Source organism: Peromyscus eremicus, chromosome 12 (assembly GCF_949786415.1).
Source record: "Peromyscus eremicus chromosome 12, PerEre_H2_v1, whole genome shotgun sequence".
Lineage (NCBI taxonomy): Eukaryota > Metazoa > Chordata > Mammalia > Rodentia > Cricetidae > Peromyscus > Peromyscus eremicus.
In genome coordinates this window covers 80418795-80442517 of record NC_081428.1, presented here as the reverse complement: position 1 = coordinate 80442517, position 23723 = coordinate 80418795, and the positions used below count along the sequence as shown (strand labels likewise).

The window sequence follows — 23723 nt, the reverse complement described above, 5'->3', positions numbered from 1 at the left end:
AGGATGAGGTGTTTAATTTTGATTAGTCATGTTAATTAGGTGAGCCGAAGGGGGCTTTTGATTGCAGGACTTCAATACTTTGACAGGTGGACCTTGGTAGTCAGCCTCAGGAGGAGGGATTGACCAAACAAGGGTATAGAATAGACCTTGGGGACTAGCTTTAAAATGAGATTTAACAGTTTTTAGCAAGGTAGAGGGTATGGGGGAGATGGGCAAGGCCTGTTAGAGCCATGTTCGCCACACTGGAGCTGGCCAGAGTCCCTTCAGGGAGGTAGGGTCCTGAAACTTGATCACCACCCAAACCACTCTGAGCCAGAGACTTTCAGGTTCTTGTCTCATGAATTTGAAGAATGAAACTCATGTACCACAAAAGGCGAGTTTAGAGAGAAGTTTCTTACAGATTCCTAGGCATGAATTTAAGAGGGGGACAGAGAGCCATGTCACATGTGGCAGACAATCAGCTGCACAGCAAAAGTGGAGGGGGTGGGAGTGGGATAGGGATGCTTCAGAGAAACAATAAGGAATCCCAGAGTTCCAGAAAACATATGATTAGGTTCTGGTCAGCACCCCCCCCCCCAAAAAAAAAGAGAAGAGAAGGGAAGGGCAAGTTGTGCCTCTCTGAGTTCTAACGCAGGAGAGCCCTACAGAACCTCATGGCAGCTCACAGGGACTGCACTAGTGAAGCGTGATCCTAATTAGTCTTAACAATAAAAACCTGGAGTCACATATCCAGGGTGAACGCTGAAAGATCAGAGAAGCAGAGCAGCCAGCCACCAGAGACTTCTCACCTCTACAAAATCTCAGACCAAATTGGGGGACTTCTGTCTCTACAAACCCTCAGGCTGAATGGGCCCAAGATCCTGTCTCCACACCCACCTTATCAATTCCTGCCTCCATCTCCCGATTGTGCTGGGATTAAAGGCATGAGGTCCCAAGTGCTGGGATCAAAAATGTGTTCCACCGCCACCCGGCTCTGTTTCTCTTTTAAACTGGTTTAGTCTCGTGTAGCCCAAGATGGCTTTGAACTCCTGATCTTCCTGCTTCCTCCTCCCACGTGCTGGGATTAAAGGTGTATGTCACCACTGCCTGGCCTCCATGGTTAACTAGTAGCTTGCTCTGCCCTCTGATCTCCAGGCAAGCTTTATTTGTCAGAACACAAACAAAGTATCATACAACGCACTACGAGTTAGGAATTCTGCAAAGGCAAAAGTACATTATCTCATTGAAGGGATGATTATTTCTTCTTTCTTTCAGCATGAATGAAGGTGGCTCTGCCTTCCAGAGCGGGTGGTCCCTTAGCCAGATGATCAACTTGCCCAACTCTTCTATGTTTGAGTTGTTGCAATGACATGTTCCCATTCAGACTAGAGAAATATGAGAGACTCTTTCTATAACATTTCCACCTGTCAAGAGGCATCTCAAATCATTTAGGAACTAGACCATGGATCAGAGTCCCCAAACACTTCTGGAATTTCTGGCCTCCAGCCAGGAAAGGACCAAGTATTTTCAGCCTTTAACAAGGACACTATTTGAGGCCCCATCCCTAAACTGCCCTGTCTCATTTCTATCTCTTGTCCTCATCACCTCCATGTTGAAGTGGTAACACTAACATTCTCTACATAGCTATTTAGAGAATTGGGGCAATGACTGAATCTGGATTCTGACTGCTGGTGGGGTCGTTGGGCGTGGCAGTTGTGATGCCCCTCCAGGGGGCCTATCTAGGGCACCTGAAAGTTGCGTCAATGGTTATATTTATGTAACAGGCAGGCACAGGGAAGAAAGGAACACCGTGATTGGTGGCTGAATAGAGATGTAGGGGAGGAATAAAGGTAAGAATGGAACCCTTTGAGTAGAGAAAAGATTTCATTTATCTAGGAACAGGAATGAGTTAACACAAGCCTTAGGCAGAAACCCAGGAGACAGAACAGAGGACTGTAGATGAATTTTTAAATGGTCTTATTAAATAAAAAACATGGAGCCAAATATAGGAGTGAAAGCCTTAGAGATCAGGGAAATAGGAAAAGCTACCAGCCAACCTTATCTCACCAACTCTGCAGCTTCTAAAAGCGAGCTACTTCCTGTCTACCCACACCTTTATATGCCTTGCTTTTCTGCCCTCTCATTGTCTATCTTAGCCCAGCTACCTTACTTCCTCATCACTGTCTGTCTGTACAGACCTTCAGGTATCTATGGTTGGTACTAGGATTAAATGTGTGTGTCACCACGCTTGGCTCTGTTCCCTAGTATGGCCTTGAACACACAGAGACCCTGCCTGCTAAGTGATCAGATTAAGGGCATGTGCTGCCTGACTTTGTTTACTTAAAATGGCTGCCTTTCCCCTCTGATCTCCAGGCAAGCTTTATTTATCAAAGCACAAATAAAATATCAACACATTTCAGCACAAATAAAATATGACCACAGAGGACATTTTTTTAAATGTCCGAGTCAAGGTCCATTAGAAAGTCTGGATGGCCTCACAACAGCATCCATCCACTCCTTTGGGCTCCAAGGCTGGACTCAGAGTGAAGGGCTCAAGATCTGCTTTCAGACAATTTGATAGCTGCTGGAATCAAGGTGTGATCTACCTCCCAGATGGTTTCTAGAGAGGGAGAAAAAGAAATTTAGCCAACATTTAATATTGAGGTTAAAACAACAGGGGGTCTGTTTTAGGCTACAGGTAGGTTCTGTGGTATTGAATTGAACCAAGGTCGTGATGTCCTATATGCACACTTCTTTTTTTTTAATCAGAAAGAAAACCAATGGTAAGAAATAATTGTCTAAATCATACCTCATGTGGATTTAAGTCTAGTGTCTGGGAGTGCAGTCCCTTGAACTACTAAAACATAGTCACTGCTGAGCATACTGGCACATGTCTTTAATCCCAACACTTGGGAGGCTGAGGCAGGTGGATCGCTGTGAGTTAGAGGCTAGCATGGTCTACATGGTGAGTTCCAGGATAGCGGAGCTATGTAGAGAGACTGTCTTAAAAAAAAAAAAAAAAAAGGGGGGGGGGTTGGGGATTTAGCTCAGTGGTAGAGCGCTTGCCTAGCAAGCGCAAGGCCCTGGGTTCGGTCCTCAGCTCTGGAAAAAAAAAAAAAAAAAAGAGGGAAAAAGAAAGAGAAGAAAAGGCTCTGGTTACACGTTCCTGTTGGGTGTTTAAGTCCGTGTAGCTAGTGCTCACTTCGGCAGCAGCACATATGTAAAATTGGAATGATACAGAGAAGATTAGCGTGGCCCCTGCACAGGATGACACGCAAATTTATGAAGCGTTCTATAAAAAAAAAAAAAAGACCATATAGCTAGCCAAAAACTACCTGCCCCCAACACACACCTCTGCCAAGTCCAGTTGAGGATTTGGTCTATGGACATGAGCTCTCAGCTACTGCTCCAGCACCATGCCTGCCTGCCTGCTGCCATGCTCCCTGCCAGGATGGTCATGGATTCTTACCCTCTGAAACTCTAAGCCCTAGATCAGCAATTCTCAACCTGTGGGTCATGACTCTTTTAGGGGTCGAATGACCCTTTCACGGGGTCACCTAAGGTCATCTACATATCATATATTTACAATTCATAACAGTAGCAAAATTATAGTTATGAAGTGGTAACGAAAATAATTTTATGATTGGGCATCACCACAGCACAAGCAACTATGATAAATGGTTGCTGCATTAGGAAGGTGGAAAACCACTGCTAATCTATTTCTTCTATAAGTTGTCTTGATCATGGTGTTTTATCATAATATAAAAGCAGCTAAAACAGAAGTGGGCTATTGCTATGTCAGGTATGACCACGTCATTTTGGGGGAGAATGTGGAAGACTGGACTATGAAAGAGGTTCACTGCTATAAGCAGGGCCTAATGGGCCGTCTTAGTAGTAGTAGTAAGTAGCGTGGAAAACAATACTGATAAGAACAATGTGGACTATAGAGGCCCAGCACAAGAGGCTTCCGAGGGGAACAATATTAGCAACTAGGCTAGAGAACATTTTTTTTTATGAACATTTTGTGTCTAATAAAAAGCTGAATGGCCAATAGAGGGATAGGTGAGGCTGGTGGACAGAGAGAATAAGAAGGAGGAGAGAAGAGGAGAAAGGAGAGAATGAGGGAGAAAAAGAGGGAGATGCCTGGGGCCAGCTAGCCAAGACACACAGTGAGCAGTGAAAGTAGGACACACAGAATGAAAGAAAGGTAAAAAGCCCTGAGGCAAAATGTAGATGAAGAGAAACAGGTTAATTTAAGTTATCGGAGCTGGTGGGACAAGCATAGGATGAGACCAAGCATTCATAACTAATAAGTCTCTGTGTCATGATTTAGGAGCTGGTTGGTGGCCCAAGAGAAAGCCTGCTACAGATATTTCATGCAACAAAGAAAAGCTTACACAATTGTAATTCAAGGAGGGTGCCAGGCTCCATCCCAAGCAGGCAGCCTCTGCAGTTGAGAGCCACTGAGGCCAGGCATGTGGCAGGGGAGTCCCTACTACACTTAGGCCCTGAGAGGTCATTGTGTGAAGCTATAAAACTGAAACCTGGATTGTGTTGGAGACCCCAAGATGTTAGAGGTCCCAGAGCTGTGGGACATCTGCCAAGGAGAGCTGCAGACAGGCAGTAGAACCAGACCGAGAGAGAGAGAGAGAGAGAGAGAGAGAGAGAGAGAGAGAGAGAGAGAGAGAGAGGTGCTGAAGTCAGCAAAGCGGAAAGCAGAGTAAGAGATCTGAAGATCTTTGACATCAGACATGGAGCTACAGGATTTGGAGTTTGCCCTGCTGGGTTTTGGTGTTGTTTTGGCCCAATATTTTCTCACTATGGCCTCTTCTTCATTTTTGAAATGGTAATATATATTCTGTGCCACTGTATGTTGAAAGTCTGTAATTTGCTTTTGATTTTAGAGGGGGTCACAATTAGTAGTGTTATTTGTGTCTGAGAAGACACTTTGGATTTTTTTTTTTTTTTTATTAATTCGGAGCTGAGGACCGAACCCAGGGCCTTGCGCTTGCTAGGCAAGCACTCTACCACTGAGCTAAATCCCCAACCCCCACTTTGGAGTTTTAAACAGTGTTGAGATAAACTGTGATAGACTATGGGGACTTTTGAAATTTTTCATTATGATGGGCCAGGGAGTGGAATGTGGTGGTTTGAATGAGACTGTCCACCATAGGCTCATGGAGTTGAACACTTTATCCATAGTTGGTGGAACTATTTTGGGAAGGATTAGGTATGGCCTTGTTGGAGGAGGTGTGTCCCTGAGTGTGGGCTTTGAGGTTTCAATCACACCATTTCCAGTTAGCGCTCTCTGCTTATGGAGTAAGATAGAAGCTCTTAGCTACTGCTCCAGTGCCATGTCTGTCGGCTGCCATGCTTCTCACAGTGGTGGTCAGGGACTCTGACCCTGTGAAACTGTAAGCCTCAAATAAACACTTTCTTATATAAGCTGCCTTGGTCATGGTGTTTTATCACAGCCACAGAAAAGTACCTAAGACACAACCCTAGGGAAAAAATTGAATTGGGGGATAAAACACAGATGACACGAAACGAGAGGTGGACTATACCAGAGACTAAGGCTTAAGGGGGCCTCAGTGGGGGTGTGGAGAGCAGAGGGTGAGGAGCTGATTAGCCAAAACTAAGAATACATGGAGTGATCCTATGGAAGTCCATCTATAAAATATAGTGTGTGTGTGTGTGTGTGTGTGTGTGTGTGTGTGTGTGTGTGTTAGAGACCCATACACTTGGCTATGGTGAAACTTAGGCAATGAAAAGTGTCCCTCTTGTGGGGCAAGGCTGCAGTTTAGCCAAGCCACCAGGAGAAGACTCAATGTCCTTGTTACTACACATGGCCTTGGGATTCTCCTCTTGTCCTCTGAGAAGCTCCCAGGCCAGAAATGGCTGTGGCAGTGGTGGAGTTGTTGTTAAGGTAATTCCATTCTTTGGCCAGTGGACAAGCAGTGGCCAGTGTCTGCTCTGTAGTGGCCAATGTCTGTTTTGTAGTCTACTGGACATCGAAGGCACCAACTGGCAGACAGATTAAAGGCAGAAACTAATACATGAGTGAAGTCTGTTTTGGTTCTTGAGGGTAACTAAGGATGCAGGCCAGGCTAAGTGGCATTATATGTTGATGAGGTCTGGGGATTCTTAATGAGACCTATAATCTCAAAGCTCTGGAAGTTTTCACATGCATAATTAATGTTTCAAATTGCATTTACTTATAATTTTATTTCAGTTTTTTGTTTGTGAACAAGAATTCCTGGAAAGAAGCTTTGACTACAAAGGCTGACTGATTGAAGGTTGCCAAGTCCAGGGAATAGTTACATTGGGCCATCATTAGTGCCCTTAATAATTATTTCTAGCCAGGCATGGTGGCACATACCTTTAATCCCAGCACTTAGTAGGCAGAAGCAGGCGGATCTCTGTGAGTTCAGGGCCAGCCTGATCTACAAAGTAAGTTCTAGGACAGCAGGACTGTTACACAGAAAAATCTTGTTTCAAAAACTATATTATTATTATTATTTATTACCCTCTTCTATATGTGACCTAACACGTTTGTAACCACTAGGTAAATCCTTTAGAGTATCTAAATAGACCCCTAATTCCCACCAACTGAAATGCTAAGAATGCCATCAGATAAAATCAGCCTATAGCTGAGATTTTCCCAGTCTTCTGGGAACTGCCTACATAATGTTTCCACCAATGTATTTATTTATTTATTTATTTATTTATTTATTTATTTATTTATTTATTTATTTATTTATCTATCTATTTATCTATTTATTTATTTATTTATTTATTTATGTTCTTTGAGACAGGGTTTCCTCTGCGTAGCTTTGTGCCTGGAACTCACTCTGTAGCCCAGGCTGGCCTTGAAGTCACAGAGATCTGCCTGGCTCTGCCTCCTGAGTGCTGGGATTAAAGGCGTGCGCCACCACCGCCACCACCACCTGGCCCACCAATGTATTTTAAAAGTGTCTTGATTTGTAATTTTCTTTGTTCTGTTACTATAAAATTTTCATGACATTGGACCATGGACTAGGATCAACATGAGCCATAGTTATTCGTATTTGGTGCCAGGTCAAACTGTTTTTTTAATCCCCTTTGAGGTGAGAGTTGTGTTTTGGATTGAGTTTTATGAAATATGATACTGTCTCTTATATTTTTGGTTATAAGTTTACCCTTTAATAGCTGAGCCATCTCTCCAGCCCAGGACACTGTTTCCTTATGTAGAACAGGCTGGTCTGAAATTTGTGATCCTCCTGTCTCAGGCTCCCAAGGCCTGGGCTTACAGGCCTGTGCCACCATACCTAGCATTCAACACTGTATTCATGTATGTGTTACTGAAGTAACAGAGAAAGAATGGCAGTGTTGTGATATTCCCATGAGCCTTCATCCTGAGTACTGGTACCCAGCCTTGAGTGAGAGAGGCTCTCATTCAAAAGCAGCTTGCTAGTATGTGGTTTATTTGAAAGGAAGCTGCTCTTTCCCTTTGGAGATACCACTCCCAAAACTTGATGAGGTTGTAAGTTTGCCAACAGCAAAGACCAATTCTCACTGATAGTCCAGGCATATTGTCTTCTGTGGGGTCTTGCATTAAGTACTTTGGAAGACCAGCTTGAATAGGGAGGAGGTAGAGATAGAAGTAAGGCTTCCCTATATTGGTAGTCCTTGGGCAAAGGGGGTCCTTTTGGGCTCCTCACTATCAAAACTTCACACCAATGCCACATTGATAGGTGTGTAAAGGGTTAAATGCGATAATGGAACAGAAAGGGTTGAATTGGGGTTGGAGGAGTGGAGGGCAAGGTAGAGAAGGGAGTATGAGGAGGAGTAGATTACACTAAAGACCTTTTGAAAGAGACATGTGGAAACCTAAAATACAAACACACACATTCCTCAGAGTTAAAATCCAGTCTATAACAAGGCAACAATGCCCCGAGACATGTGGAAACCTAAAATACAAACACACACATTCCTCAGAGTTAAAATCCAGTCTATAACAAGGCAACAATGCCCCTATACAAGAGACCATGCACTAACAAATAAAAAGCCCAGTGTTAGCTGGGTGGTGGTGGCGCACGCCTTTAATCCCAGCACTTGGGAGGCAGAGGCAGGTGGATATCTGTGAGTTCAAGGCCAGCCTGGGCTGCAGAGTGAGTTCCAGGAAAGGCGCAAAGCTACACAGAGAAACCCTGTCTTGGAAAAACCAAAACAAACAAACAAACAAACAAACAAAAAAGCCCAGTGTCAGGAATGATTACTTCTTTTGGAGTTTTTGGCCCCATTGAGGTTCCACAGATCCACAAATATTACAGGCTGATGCTCTTGGTTACCCTCCAGAACTTGATGGTAATACTCTACTGCTGAAGACATTATGTGCTTAAGTCACAGACCATGGGAACATTAAGCAAGTACTAACCCAGAAGCTTCATTCCTACTTGTCAGCTTTCATAGTTTCTAGTAGGAAGGTACTACATGCTACTGGAGGAGAAATGTAATCATCAGTCTTTCCCAGCTGAGAACCCTGCAAGCCACAATAATGATCAACCTGGCAAGTCATGCCCACTGGTGCAGGAGTAGCATGAATATCATAGGAGTAAACAACTACTTTCTTTTTTTTAAAAAATTTATATTTTATGCATGAGTGCTCTGCATGTATACCTGCATGCCAGAACAGGGCATTAGATCCTATTATAGATGGTTGTAAGCCACCATGTGGTTGTTGGGAATTGAACTTGGGACCTCTGGAAGAGCAGCCCATGCTCTTAACTGCTGAGCCATCTCTCTAGCCCTAAACAACTACTTTATGATTGGGGTTAAGTCCTCCACAAGATGAAACCCAAGCCTGACCCCATCAGGCCAAAAACTTATGTCCAGACACATTGACCTACTATTAAACCAACTCCTAATAACATCATTATACAGATAGATTAATGCATCTCTAACCTTCATCAAAGAAGCTTTTAGTTACAATTGATGGTGATTAACACAGAGACCCACAACTATCGACACCATCCCCTAAATGGTAGCATCTGGTTTACTGACTCAGGTTATTCACTAATTGCTGCAAGCTGAAGGAATATGTAACGGAATTCAGCCACTATCACAAAAGCTACTACCTTGGAAGTCAAGAACTTTTCCAGAGGTCAAGCCATGGCTTAAGGAGTCTTGGTGATATTTTAGCTTTTGTATATATATTAGCCAATTGCTGCAATGATTTTCTTGTATGCTATGTATGCTTCCAAGAACTCCTAACAGTGTATTTATCTGAAATACTTCTGAAGCATCTTAGGCCAAAACAGCAGTCTCCTGAATTAAGGTAAACACCCTTCTGGAGACACCACCTTGAAGACAGGCTAGGTGCATAGCTTTATTTCTTGTGCAAATGAAGCTCAGACTCTCTTTCCTCTCACAGGCCAAGTAGCATTCCAGAGCAATTGACTCAGGACAAAAGGGTTTTTGCATACCAGGTGGAGGGAAGCAATTGAGGCAAGATTCCCAGCAGAGTGGTGAGGCTTGAGGAGAAAGCAGCAAGGCAGACTTTCTGCAGATTGTAGGATGGAGATGAAGAGGAGGTTGAGATGGAAAGAGCTTAGTAGAAACTAGGACAATAAGAGGACAAGAAGAGAAGGGACAGAGAGGAGCTAAGTATAAGAACAGAAAAGAAGCTATGTAGACAGAGAACTGACTCAGAAAAATAAAGTGTATGAACTAAAGCGTTTCGTATATATAGATTCATTTAATATCATCAAAGATTAGATTATCAGCTTGTCATAGATTCTTCCTGGATCCTGGGATAGGGCTATTGAGGGGCTAGACCCCCCATAGTCCACTTTAACTAATTCTCTCCCAAAGGAACCTGAAGAGATAAGGAGCAACTCTTGTTATGAGAAGGATAGAGACCAGTTGGCCGAGGAGGGGTAGAGCCAGGGCTCCAGAAAGATCCATAGTGAGAATCTGGAATTGGATTCAGGCCCTGGAGGCTGTAGCTGGTGAGCCAGTTCATGTGAGTTTTTAATCCTCTCTTCCACTTTGACAGACTGGTTCACATACTAACAACACTCTTCAATGAGGGAGAGCCTTCTTTCTGTACCTTCCTTCTTCTCGAAGCTCAAACTCTCTTTCCTTCGGTTAGCTCAAAACTCAACTCTGTCTTAATTCTGTGTGGCTCCTGTGCTTCCATATGAGGAATTTTTTTTTTCCTTTTTGGTTGTTTCTATTAGTACATTACACAGACTAAAATTATCAAGCTTTCAGAAGAAAAAGAATCTAATTCCCCTTTACAAACTTTCAGTAACATAATCTGGCCTTAGTTATGCTTTGGGAAATTGAGGGGCATTTAGAATTGGCTCTTCCAGACACCTCTCAGGCCAGAGTGCTGGTGGCCTCATTGTTATGACATTGCACACATGGGACCCCCCAGCTGGCCAGGGTATCCCATGCATGAGGGAAAACATGCTGGGCAGATGTAGCTGCAGGTGGTGGCGGCGGCGGCACGTCATTCACAACCCAGACGCTGCATCCGTGAGGAGATGAGTTTATTATAATAGAGAGATGAAAAGAAAGATAAGGAAAGAGGGAGACAGAAGAGAGGAGGGGGAGAGAGGTCAAGGGTGCACACTGAAGAACCAAAGCTCCTCCATTTTTAAAATAAGGCCTAAAAGTTCTCCATCTTAGGTATAGGCCTTGAGTTTCTGGAACAGGCCTTGAGTTACTGGAACCAGTCGACCCAGATTCCAGGAATTAGAAAGTGGAAAGTACAGAGCATCCCAACCCTAGTCTCCATGGTGATTGCTTAACCACAGAAATGTCCCCACCTGAGGGCAGCCAATGAGGAATGGTGACAGGCATCCATCCCCCTTAGATGTAAGATAAAGATAAGGTTTCTGGAAAGTCCCTAGAATCGAGCCAATCAGAATTCTATCCATACTAGCACCCCTAACTGATGTAACCTTGTGGTTTTTGCCTTTAAAAACTGAGCTTGCAGAGGGGCGGGCACCTCCTCCAGCCTCCACTGTGTTAGATAGCTTGATGGGGTCCCTGCTTAGGCTTGAATTGCTCCCCAATAAAACCTTGCTTTTGCATTCTGGTAAGCTCATCTTCGGTGGTCTCTCTGGGGGTCGTAATCTGAGCACAACACACACCTCATGGGAATGGAGAGAGGCGGGGGAGGGGCAGTATTCCTTTTAAAGGGGACTTTATATCAGGACGCTGGGTGGGTCTCCAAAGGGCAAGTCAGAATATTAACACTCATGCAGGAAGCTTGCACCTGAATCCTGGAACACAGTCTGTTGAAAGGAGGGGTCTGCATGGGAAGCACTTGGGTTGAACTCAAGCAAACCCGGAGGTTGGCCTTAACTGAAACACTGTCAAGGAAAGGTTTGTAGGGTATAAAAACCTTTGACGCATCTTCAGAATTGTTGAGAGGAGAGTGGATTTCCATCCACCAAACAATGTGGGACTTGTTTATAGTTGATAATTGATAGTGGGAGCTCTACGTTCACAGGGATGATAATGAGACTGGCGACCTGACAGCTGAGGGCAGCAGAGGAGCTGATTAGGAGGCCACAGGTATCATTCAGTCCTTGTTTCTGAAGCTTTCCTGTAACCAGTCTTTCTCTGTCCCACCAGCCAGCTCCCACATAATGACACAGAGACTTCTTATTAACTATGAAAGCTTGGCCTTAGCTTAGGCTTGTTCCTAACTAGCTCCTTTAGCTTATTAACCCATTTATATTAATCTATGTTCTGCCACGTGGCTCGTGGCTACTACTTCTCCTCCTGAACATCCTGCTTGCTCTGCATCTTCTGGCCTCTCTTTTTTTCTCCCAGAATTCTCTCTGTTTATTAGCATCCAAAATATTCAAAATTAACAAAGTGCCGTATAAGGTCCAAATTCCCTGTGTTATAACATTTTCCATTCTTATTTGGGTTTTTTTTTTTTTTAAATTACTTTACTCTCTTTTTAAAGACTTTATTATTTTTAAGTTTTTTCTATAACTGTCTATATCCATTTTTCTTACCTTTCTTTAGCATCTAAGCACATTTTTTTTAAGTATACTCTATCTGTTCAGAGGTCTTCTTGATCTGGACCTGGTTTTTTGTGCATTTGTAGCCCTCTCTGACCACGTGAGCCAAACCTTAAATGACTAGGCTATGACCCTGTGGCTCTGGCGGCTGGCTCCAACTCCCTACCCCTCTCCAGTTGGTCAGAGCCTAGTCTCCTGCCTGCAGCCAGGCCTGGCGGCATTTACTTCCCTAGCTCTGGGAAGTTGCAGTGTCTGAGATGCAGGAGGCATTTGTACCCAGTGCTGGCTGCTCAGCAGGACCTCTTAAAAGAGCCATGCCTCTGTATGCTGAGCCTACCCCAGATATCGCTTTCTGGGGCCCTATGTGGATGGATAGTAGAGCTCCACATTGGGCGTCAGATGAAGCATTTATCTAATTATTCTTTATCAATAAAAACTCGGGAGTCAGATATCATGGTAAGAACTTGACTGATCGGCGAAGCTTCAGAGACGTGACCAGTGACCTCCTCTCTCCTTCCTCAATCCAAAAAGGCTGAGAATCTTTCTAAGCCTCACGTTGGGTACCACATGTAGTAAGATTTTCCATTGGGCCACCAGCTCACAAATAACAACATGAAGACTTATTATTAATTATAAAAGCTTGGCCTTAGCTTAGGCTTTTCCCCAACTAACTCTTATAACTTCAATTAACCCATTTCTACTATCTACATTTTACCATGTGACTTTTTACCTTTCTTTCATTCTGAATGTCTGACTCCTTCTGTGTATCATTGGCATTTCTCTCAGATTATTCACGACTGTGATTCCTTCTCCTCTTCCCCCCAAATCCTGCCTAGCCTCCCTATCTAGCTATTGGCCATTTAGCTCTTTATTACACCAATCACAACAATACATCTTCGCACAGTGTACAAATACCCCTCACCACTTTCCTAAGGATGTGTCCTTCTGCCCTCCCTTCTCAGCACGTGGTCTCCCTTTCTCTAGCGTCTTTGCACTTTGCACACGTATTCATGGCAGCAGCTAATTATCTTGTATTCTAACTTATAATTATCTGTGAAAATGTCTCTCCCAGTAGGCTTGACCTCAAGAATGTCGAATGGGCCCTAGTACTTGGACTCTTGCTCAAATGCTGGTGGACAGCTTTATTATCTTAGACACATGATTTAATTGTTATATACGTTTGGCTTTTATGACAGGCATATTCCCTATTGCTTTCGGTTGCTGTGAACATGACGGCAACAACCCGTGTAATGTATGAGGCCAATGTATATGCAAAATGAAGAATAAGACGTTAAACAATCGACCGCTAACCTGACCTATTTTCACGGGGTGCATTCTTTTACAGAGTCCCCACACTGTTAGGTGGCTCAGGTAGCTCTCAGCATGTAGCAGCAGTACACGTGGTTTGGGTCTGTGGGCCTTGTCCCGAGGCCGACTCCTGACTGGCTCCACCAAAGAGAAAGCCCCGCCCACCATCCTGCCAATCAGGTCTGCGCAAGAGCCCGCTCGGTCAGGCCGACTTCCTGTTGCTAGACTTACAAGGAGCGGGGCCAGGCTGCGCGTGCGCAGATTGCGGAGGCTGCTTTCCCGTTGGGCGGAAGAAGGTGACGTCAGCAGCGCGGAGAGGGTCCGCCCATAGCCCCGGGAAACGTCGAATCTGTGGGCCGTCTGATGGCGTCACAAATCCGCGCCTGAACCTGGCTACGGCCGAAGCAGCGAAGGCGGCAGCGGCGGCGACAGCTCTGGGGTTCGCGTCTCGGGGTGTGTCGGCCGCCGCTGCTGCTCAGGCCTGGAATGTACAGATGGCTGGCTAAGGTTCTCGGCACCATTCTCCGCTTGTGCGAGCGGCCCGCGCCCGGGGCCCGCGCCCTGCTCAAGAGGCGGCGCTCGAGCAGGTAAGGCGGCCGCGCGCCGGTCCCCTCCCCCGCGCTGGCGTTGGGCGCCGCGGGCCTGTGGGAACCGGCGGCTCCGGGACCGCGGAGGCCTGGGGCGAGTCCGCCCCGCTAACTGTGAGCGGAGGGGGAGCGGGAGGCCGGCGCTGTGCTGCTCGCCCCGTACAGCTCTGGTCTCCGATGTCATAGCGGGCGGGCAGCGCAAGGAGGGACCAGCCAGTAGGTTAGGAGTTTGCCCATGGTCATTTGACTTCGAGTACTGTTCTCTTCGCACCAAGGAACAGCAGTCGTCTTGTTTTACAGCAGCTGTGTGTGTTGGGCTAGAGGGGAGGAGAATGGTCCCGTTCTTTAGCATCGGTGTAAGAAGCAGAAAGAAAGTAGGTACCGCACTCTAAGACTTGGTTAAAATTAGAGGGAAATTACCAATGTTATTACTTACCCCTTTACTTATTTTACAGTCTTCCCCTTTAATTAAGGATTTATCTAGAGATTAAAATACTGTGCAAATTCTATATTCCCCATAAGTCTCTCCCATCCTTCCCTTCTTCCTTTTCTTACTTTGCTATGTCTGCTTCATTCATTATGATGATGATTATTATTTTTGTGTTTCCAGGTCAAGAGAAATGGACAAAAAAATGGATTGGTTTAGAGGAAGTAGAACAAAATGATTCATAGATGATTCTAGGAATGTAGGTCACTGATGGAATTGGTTGTTAGCTAAACTGTAGCACATATTCCGGAGAGAAGAATAATTTGTTATAAAGTTCCTAAAGTGATGTTTATAATACTACGTAAGGGCAGACTGTTTAATGCTGGGTCTGGTGTACCATGAACCTTGTATTTTATTGAATGGGGACTGTTAATCTCACGATTATTCTCGTTCATGGTCCATCAGAGTCATTCAGTGCACCATCCCCCGCCCCTTTGTGTGTGTTTATGTCCAGGCCAGCCTTGAATTCTAGTTGCCTACACCTCTGTTCTTTACTATATTTAAGGGCTGGAGTCTAATAAAACAACTTGCTGGGCGGTGGTGGCCCACACCTTTGATCCCAGCACTTAGGAGGCAGAGGCAGGTGGATCTCTGAGTTCAAGGCCTGCCTGGTCTAGAGAGAGAGTTCCAGGACAGCTGGGGGTTCATAGAGAAACCTTGTCTTGACCCTCCCCCCCAAAAAAAAACCCAAAAAACAACAACAACAAAAGACAAACCATTTTAGGGACTAGAAGTGTGCCTTAGTGGTGGAGTGCTTGTCTATCATGCCTATCCTGTCTTCAGTCCTCAGCACTGGGGTAAGAGTGGGGAGGGGCAGATAAGCACTCTCCCCCAAAGCCCCCCAATAACGTAACCTCTTAAGGCTGCTAATATTGTCACTTGAAATAAAAAATGTCTGTCTTTGGGGTCATTGTTAAAAAACAAATGATTTATTGGTTTAATTTGACCAGATTACACATTGTTACACTGTAGGGAGTGTTGGGTTTTTCTTAAGATTAGAAACAGCTTTCTGTTTTATACGTTTCATCTCATTGTATGACTAGTAGTTGGAGGAAGGAATGTTGTGTGGTCTGAAGTTTTTGTTTTGATGTTAGATGTTGAACCCAGGGCCTTTTATATATTAAACACATGCCGTACAACCGAGTCACATCTCCAGCTCTGGGTAAGTTTATTTATAGAAATACATGTATTACATATATATATATATATATACACACACTTCTTTTCCTTTCTTTACAGCACTCTGTTTTCTGCTACAGTGGACACTGATGAAGTCCCAGCTAAAAGACCAAGATTAGGTACTACATTTTAAAAATTCATTTCTCTTTTTCTTTCTTTTTTTTTTTTTTTCCCGAGACAAGGTTTCTCTGTAGCTTTGCGCCTTTCCTGGAACTCACTTGGTAGCCCAGGCTGGCCTTCAACTCAAAGAGATCTGCCTGGCTCTGCCTCCCGAGTGCTGAGATTAAAGGTGTGTGCCACCACCACCGGCTTTCATTTCTTTTAGTAGGAAAAATACTTGCATGGAACAAAATTGGAAAGGTAAAAAGTTCAGACAGTGAAAAGTTGCCTCTTTCCTGCCTTTCCCTACGCCATTGTCTTTCCTGAGGTGACTGCTTGTGTCTTTCAGATATGTGTATTGAATGTGTGTTTGAAGTTCTGAAGTCTTCTATAATAAAAAGTTAATTTTCCTTTATTTTTGAGAAGGAAACCAGTTCAGATGTGACTGAATGAACCAATCTAATTTGTTATCTCAAATCTACTTTCTTGTATCTTACTGGTAGAAGAGAATAAAAACAGATGAAAGGGAAAGGCACAGCAGAGTACTATAGTATGTTTCCTTTTTTCAACAATGAGTGTGAATTTGGGTCTGTTCCAGATGTATTGGTCCACTGTGGAACTTGTTGATGTTTCATTTAAATCCAGTAAAATACTGAGTATGTCTTGATCTTACACAATTACAGGAAATCAAATGGCCTGTCTACCATCATTTTTAACTAAGGAAAAAGTGAACTACTTTAAAAAATGAATATAAATAAATATTAGCTTGTACTTAAATGTAGTAAAATACATAAAGCAACATTTAAAAAAAAAGATAAAACAAAAAACAACTGGTAGTACCCAGGGCCTGGTTAACACAGGCCTATAGTCTTAGCTACTGAGGATGTTGAAGCAGGTAGATCAGAAGTTCAAAGCCTGCTTAGACAACTTAATGAGACCCTGTTTCAAAGTAAAGTAATAAGAGGTGGGAATAAGCTCAGTGATTGTCTAACATGCAACACCCAAAGATCAGTCCCTAGTACTGCAAAACAAAACCAAACTTTAGTGGTATTAGAGAAGGTTCCTGGGTTGGTTGTGTATGGTAATTGTTTACTTCTGTTCTAAGGATCACCCCACGCCATCATTTCTGTTGAATACAGTGTTTGATTTCCTTACTGCAAACCAAGAGGAAGGGATCTGAACTGGAGATGAAGCTGGGTAGCACAGCATGCTGACTAGCTGATCTTCCTGGGGAAATGACTGTTGTGTGCTTGAAATGTGGCTAGTTTAACTCCACATTTCAAGGTTTTTAATTTTTTAAAATTGTGTGTGTGTGTGTGTGTGTGTGTGTGTGTACGTACGTGTGTCTGTGTGTGTGTCTGTGTCTGTGTCTAAGTAATCCAATCCTTTTCCTTAGCCTCCCAAGTTCTGGATACAGATGTGAGCCATCACAGCTTAATAAAGAACTGAATTTTTACTTTTCACTAATTTAAACTGAATTACTAGGTAACCACACCTGGTTTCTGGCTTTTACATTGGATAACTAGGTAGCTTTGGGGAGAAGAGACAGCAGGGGTAAAAGGAAGGAAGGAGGGCCTCAGAGCAGACCCGTGAGTTTACAGTGAAAGTCAGAGTCTCAGGAACACAGGGCAGTCTTGAGTCTTTACAGATGAGCCCTTCCTTTGTATGAGTCTGGATAATTTAACACAGTATTGGGATATACCCATTTTTTTGATAAAAATTTGTAGGAAAATAAAACATTCCAATACTTTAGTGTCTACTATATTATTACTATCAAGAAATATGTCTTGTCTTCTGGGGTCTGTGGAGTAAACATCAATGATTAATGCTCTTTACTTGCCCACTTCAAAAGCACAGCAGAGTAGAAATGATCCTCAACTTATTGTAGGAATAACCTGGAATTGTCTCTCAATTCTTGAAATGAAAAACAATAATTTGAAAACGTTAGTACTTCTCTTTTTTGAGAAAGGGTCTCCATATGTAGCTCAGGCTATCCTTAAGTTCACTATGTTGCCCAGGCTGGTCTCCAGCTTGGGAATCACCTCATGAACTTGGGATGTATGCTTGCTATTTTTATGTCAATTTGACTCAAGCTAGAGTCATTGGAGAAGAAGGAACGTCAGTTGAGAAAATGCCTCCATAAGATCTAGCTGCAGTTAAGTCCGTAGGACATTTTCTTAATTAGTGACTAATGTGGGAGGGCCCAGCCCATTGTGGTCCCACTGGACTGGTTGTCCTGTGTTCTATAAGAAAGCAGGCTGAGCAAGCCATGAGGAGCAAGCCAGTAAGCAGCAGTCCTCCATGGCCTCTGCATCAGCTCCTGCCTCCAGGTTCCTGTCCTGTGTGAGTTCTGTCCTGACTCCCTTTGAAGAAGAATAGTGATGATAGAGCGTAAAGCCAAATAAACCCTTTCCTCTCCAGGTTGCTTTGGTCATGGTGTTTCATCACAGTAATAGTAACCCTAATTAGGACAGGATGCTTCAGCCTCCTGAAGGTTGGAATTACAAGTATGCAGCATCATAGTCAGCAAACAAGTGAATTACTTCCAAGTTGGACTCAGCTCCACCTGACCAACACATTTCCTCGCTTATTTGAGCTGTTCCCCTTTCTAGAGAGTATTTATTTAATGTTTTATCTATATTGAAACTCTTGCTTAAAGCCACCAATTTAGGCTATTTTTCTCAGAAGGAAAAACTAGTTCTTTACACTATAATTAGTGAGTACAAGGGAAACTAGGAAACATAGATGTGAAGGAAGTAAGGAGGTAGTATTATAAAAAAGGAAGTGGAGGAGCACTGAAATCCATCCCCTCTCTTCCCCCCACATTTGTTTACTTCTCTATTTTGTAATCTTTGGTACCAGGGAGAAGTGAGCTTGAGATTGTCCAATGCCTGGTTCAGTAGTGGGACAGTTTTCTTTGTCCTAGATGCTCAAGAGCCGAATGTATTGTACTTCACTCACTTATGGTTTAGGAGGGGCTTTGTTTAAGGCAGTCCTGTTATTGCCTGCCTGGGAAGGAAGGGCTGACTGACGAGTGATGTCAGTGCTCTCTCCAGGCTTTTCATACCCAGCAGTATGTATGTTCCTTGTTCATTTACCTCATCTCTGTGAAGTTTCATTTTATGTGTTCTACAAAGCTTACTGCTCAAAAGCTGCTATTTCAGGTCATTTCTTGATGAATCAGTTTGTGGCTTACTAAAGTAATAGTTTAATGTTTTTGTAGCAGCTGTGATAGTTGATTAAAACAAAATTCATGTGTAGGATTCCATTTGTTCGGTTGGAAAAGGTATTTATTATTCATGTATGTATGATGCACAGCTGTGAGTGGAGTTGTGCCGTGGCATGCCTGTGGAGGTCAGAGGACAACTTTGTGGAGTCAGTTCCCTCCATCTTTACATGGGTTCTGGAAATCAAACTCAGGTTGCTGGGCTTACATAGCAAGCAGTGTTACTCACTAAGCATCTCGATGGCCCAAAAATACTTTCATAGATACATTCTTATTTCAGTGTTCAGACATGAGACTTTATTGAAAACTAAGGTAGGTTCTTTTCAAAACATAATGAATTTTTTTTCTGCAAGTTAGTGCTCCATTTTTATAATTTGTTGGTACTTTCTAGATTGCTTCATTCACCACGTGAAAAACAATTTCTACAATGTTGCGAGTTTATTTAGATTGCCATTACAGCTGACCACAAAACCCATGGTGTCTTCTGCTTGTAATGGAACACGGAATGTGGCCCCTTCAGGAGAGGTCAGTGGAGATGGGGCTTGGATACTGGTCTTTATTTTTTCTTTCCCTTTTTGATTTTCTGTGTGGAGATGGAACCCAGGACCTCGTAAATCCTTTGTTTCTGTTTGTTTGTCTGTCTGTTTTTGAGACGGTCTCTTTCCATAGCCCTGGCTGTCCTGGAACTAACTCACTGTGTAAACTAGGCTGGTCTTGAACTTAGAGATCCACTTGCCTCTGTCTCCTGAGTGCTGGGATTATAGGTGTGTGTGATATGGGTCTTGTATATCTTTTTTTTTTTTAATTTTATTTTATTAAGATTTATTTATTATGTATACAGTATTCTGCCTGCATGTATCCCTGCATGCCAGAAGAGGGCACCAGATCTCACTACAGATGGTTGTGAGCCACCATGTGGTTGCTGGGAATTGAACTCAGGACCTCTGGAAGAGCAGTCAGTGCTCTTAACCATTGAGCCATCTCTCCAGCCCCCGGGTCTTGTATATCTTAAGCATGAGTCCACTACTGAGTTGCCCTACACACTATAATGTTTGTAAATTGAATTTAAAAAATATTCTAGTCTTTTAGGGAATTACATATAGGTTGACTTATTTCCAGAAATGAACATGCATTTATTGGCTTTGATATGAAGGTCAAGAAATTAAAGGTTAAAAATTTAAGTATTATAAAAATATGGCTCAGTGAGTAGAGACTAAAGCAAACTGAGGATTGCTGCTAAGCCTGATGAACTTAGTTCAATCCCCAGGACCCACACTGTAGAAAGAGAGCTAATGCCCGCAAGTTGTCCTCTGACCTCTGTCAATGCACGCACATGCAGACACACATGCGCAGGCGCATGCATACACACACACACACACATACACACACACACACACACACAGAAGAATGCAGTACTTTTTAAAAAAAATATTGGCTCACTTAGCTTGATGGCACAACTCTTGTGATCCTAGTGCTCACAAGGCTGCTGCAGCAGAGTTGGCTGACCTTGGACATTCAGGACCATTTGTGACAACCTAGTGAGACCCTTGCCTAAAAAACAAAAAGAAGAAAGAAAAGAAAAGGCCAGGTACAGTGATTAATGCCTGTAATCCATAGGAGGTTGAGATAGAAGAATCGTTATGAGCTTGAGACCAGCCTGGCTACATAGTGAGTCTCAGGCCAGCCTGGGCTACAGAGTCAAACACTGTCTTAAAAAACAAAAGAACAGAGTAGGGTGAGTGTGAGGTCATCCTGATCTGGACAGCGAGTCTCCGTCTTGAAAAAGGAAATTTGTTTTTTGCTTATTTAAGTATTTGTGGGGGAAATGTAATTATCCTTTTAACACTGTTTTGTCAATTTTGACAACTTTTTTATCTTAACGATGTTATTTCTGTGTGCTAGCTTGAAAATAATCATGAATAGAGTGAGCTTTTAAGTTAGAAACGATTTTAAATTTGCAAGCTTGGGTGCTACAGAGGTGACTGCTTTATTTTAGGTATTTTCGAACTCTTCGTCTTGTGATCTGACGGGTTCTGGATCCTGCAACAGCATGCTGAAACTGGGTGAGGCTCAAACTGCTCTCGCTAAGCTGTGCTTCTGCCTCTGTCCCCAAGTCAGAAGTGTGAGAGGAAAGCACCACTTTGGATTAGGAGGAGAATAAAGGCGTAGTCTCTTTACTGTCCATCAAAACAAGAAGGGCTGAGGTCTACCTTTTACCAGATGGAACTCTAAAAGGTTCCTTAACGTCTGTGTCTCAGTTTCTTATCTGGATAAGTGGACATTATCTCACAGTTGTGGTTTTTTTTTTTTTTTTTTTTTTTTTTAATCAAACCGCAAGGAAGAGTAAGTCGGAAGTCTTGAGCACTGTGAGTATTTTAGTTGAAGGACAACCTTGGATGTTGTTCCTTGGGTGCCATTCAGGTGGTGGCACACACATTTAATCCCAGTACTCTGGCAGCAGAGGCAGGCAGATCTCTGAGTTTGAGGCTAGCCTGGTCTACAGAGTGAGTTCCAGGATAGCCAGGGCTACTTAGACGCTGTCTTGAAAAACAAAGCAAGAACAACAACAACAAAACAAGTGTAGGTTTTACCTTAAATCCTTTGGACTAGAAATAGCTCTGGTTACAGTGTCTCAGATTTTTGGTATATTTGCATGGTCCCCACCAGTTGGGCATCCCTGATCTGAAATCTGAAACTGGAAGCCTCAGCATCAGCACCCAGGTTTTCATATAAGGATGTTCAACCTGGAGCTTAATTTTAGCATTCTTGTTTTGAGGTGACTACTGTGCTTTCTGTTTATATATATTAATGTGACTTCAGATCAAGTTTTACTGATTAAAAAACAAGAAAGGGCTGGAGAGATGGCTGGGTAGTTAAGAGTGTGTACTGTTCTTGTAGAGGACCTGTGTATAGATTCCAGCACCCATATCAGGCAGCTCACAACTGCCTATAACTCCAACTCCAGAGGATATGATACACTCTTCTAGACTCACACACAGATATAAACATACATATACATATATATGTATATGTATACACACACACACATATATATACACACACATCCACACATAATTAAAAATAATAAAATAAATCTTAAAAAAAATACCATCGAGAGCTTATTATGTGCCAGGCACTGAGTCGACATCGTCAGAAACAGTAGAAGACCTTGTTCTTGCTTGGAGTTCATCATATATATATATATATTTTTAAACATTTATTTATTATGTATACAGTGTTCTGCCTGCATGTACACCTGCAGGCCAGAAGAGGGCACCAGATCTCATCACAGACGGTCGTGAGCCACCATGTGGTTGCTGGGAATTGAACTCAGGACCTCTGGAAGAGCAGCCAGTGCTCTTAACCTTTGAGCCATCTCTCCAGCCCAAGTTCATCATATATTTAATGAGCAACTCTAAGTTCCTGATTCCTGCAGTTGTACAGACTTGCATGTTGTCATTACACCCTGAAGGGGGATTGTAATTGTATGTACTGTACAAAATAGTATTGCGGGAAAAGCTCAGAAGAAGCCAGAGTTCTGGGTACGGTTGTAGTGTCTGCCATGTAGTTAGACTTGTAGTTTGAGAGACAAAGGAGGACGCTAGTGAAAATGAGTGTTACAGAAGTTGAGGTTCAGAAGCCACAAGTAGAAGAGGCTGAGAAATGATGCTTTGTAGTTACGCTCCTCACACTTGTTAGTTAGGGTACCGCTTGTGGCGCAGGTGTGCACAGGTGAGTAAACTTGGACCCCTGTGTATTGGTTCCTTGGCATTGCTGGGACCAGAATAGCTGAGAGAACAACACGGGGAGCGAGGTTTATTGTAGCTCCTGGTTTTAAAGTTTATGCAAACTGAATCTGACTTAGACATATTGTTTTAGTATCAGTTACTTGATGGCTGTTGTGGTTTTGTGGTAGTGAAAATAGAGCTTAGGGTCTCGTCCATCTTAGGTAATACTGTACCACAGAGTTACCTTCCTAGCCCACCATTGCTTTCACTTAATTTTTGTAACCTTCATGCTGGAGTCCTGTGCTTCTAAAAGATAAGATGGTTAGTTCTACCACACACATTTTCTGTCCTAATGCAGCCTGTTCACGGTGATATTTTTTTCCTCTCACTACAAATATGTTCTTAAAGGTAATAAATCTCCTAATGGAATTAGTGACTATCCAAAGATCAGAGTGACAGTGACCCGAGATCAGCCACGCAGAGTCCTGCCTTCTTTTGGGTAAGTGTTCAAGTCTGCTTTTCTGTAAGTGGAACTCACTGCTGTGTAGGCATTTCCACTTTCGTTCTGTAAAATAATATTAAGTAGGCACTCTGAGGGTAATAACTTGCTGAATATCATATGACTAGTTAGATTTGAATTTGAGTGTTTCCTTTCCAACTGTATTACATGTCCATAGTATGATTGGGTTTTGAAAACCATTTTAAGATTTTTATTTTTAATAATTCTATGTGTGTTTTCTCTGAATAGGTATCTGTCTATTCATAGCTGGTGTCTGAGGAGGCCAGAACAGGACGTTGAACCCCCAGCTCTGGTCCTCTGGAAGAGCAGCTAGTATTCTTAATCACTGAGCTATCTCTGTAGACCCCTATTTTATTTTTTCAAATAATGTTTTTAGTTATTTTTTGAGAATTTCACACAGTGTATTTTGATCATGTTCATCCCCCCTCTCCAACTCCTCCCAGCCCGATCCTCCCCTTCCTCCATGCCCATTCAACTTCATGTGTCGTGGCCCCCCCCCCCTCCAAATCAAGTCCAGTTTGTGTTGCTAGCTGCTTCTGAGTATGGGACCTAACTTGGAATATGATAGATGTACCTGGTGTCAC

At 43.2% G+C, this 23723-nt stretch overlaps 2 protein-coding genes and 1 non-coding gene across 7 annotated transcripts in view; 2 read left to right on the top strand and 1 right to left on the bottom strand.

Annotated features, from left to right (window-relative positions):
• The window catches only part of Liph (lipase H), a 71654-nt gene extending 63305 nt beyond the window's left edge, over window positions 1-8349 (bottom strand). Inside the window, exon 1 of the mRNA XM_059277053.1 lies at window positions 8238-8349. Within this exon, the coding sequence (XP_059133036.1) occupies window positions 8238-8349 (112 nt within the window). The remainder of the gene's footprint in view (window positions 1-8237) is intronic.
• On the top strand, window positions 3174-3281 carry LOC131923009 (U6 spliceosomal RNA). The gene has a single exon (XR_009382467.1). It is a non-coding gene; the product is annotated as a U6 spliceosomal RNA (small nuclear RNA).
• A 5340-nt stretch (window positions 8350-13689) lies between the features above and the next one.
• The window catches only part of Senp2 (SUMO specific peptidase 2), a 46480-nt gene continuing 36446 nt past the window's right edge, over window positions 13690-23723 (top strand). Inside the window, exons 1-6 of one of the 5 annotated variants that reach the window (XM_059277659.1) lie at window positions 13931-14274; window positions 14511-14586; window positions 15627-15685; window positions 19283-19416; window positions 20888-20954; window positions 23028-23118. In XM_059277659.1, coding sequence (XP_059133642.1) covers window positions 14573-14586; window positions 15627-15685; window positions 19283-19416; window positions 20888-20954; window positions 23028-23118 — 365 coding nt within the window. In that variant the 5' untranslated portion in view covers window positions 13931-14274; window positions 14511-14572. The other 4 variants (XM_059277658.1, XM_059277660.1, XM_059277661.1 and 1 more) reach the window with 4 other exon arrangements.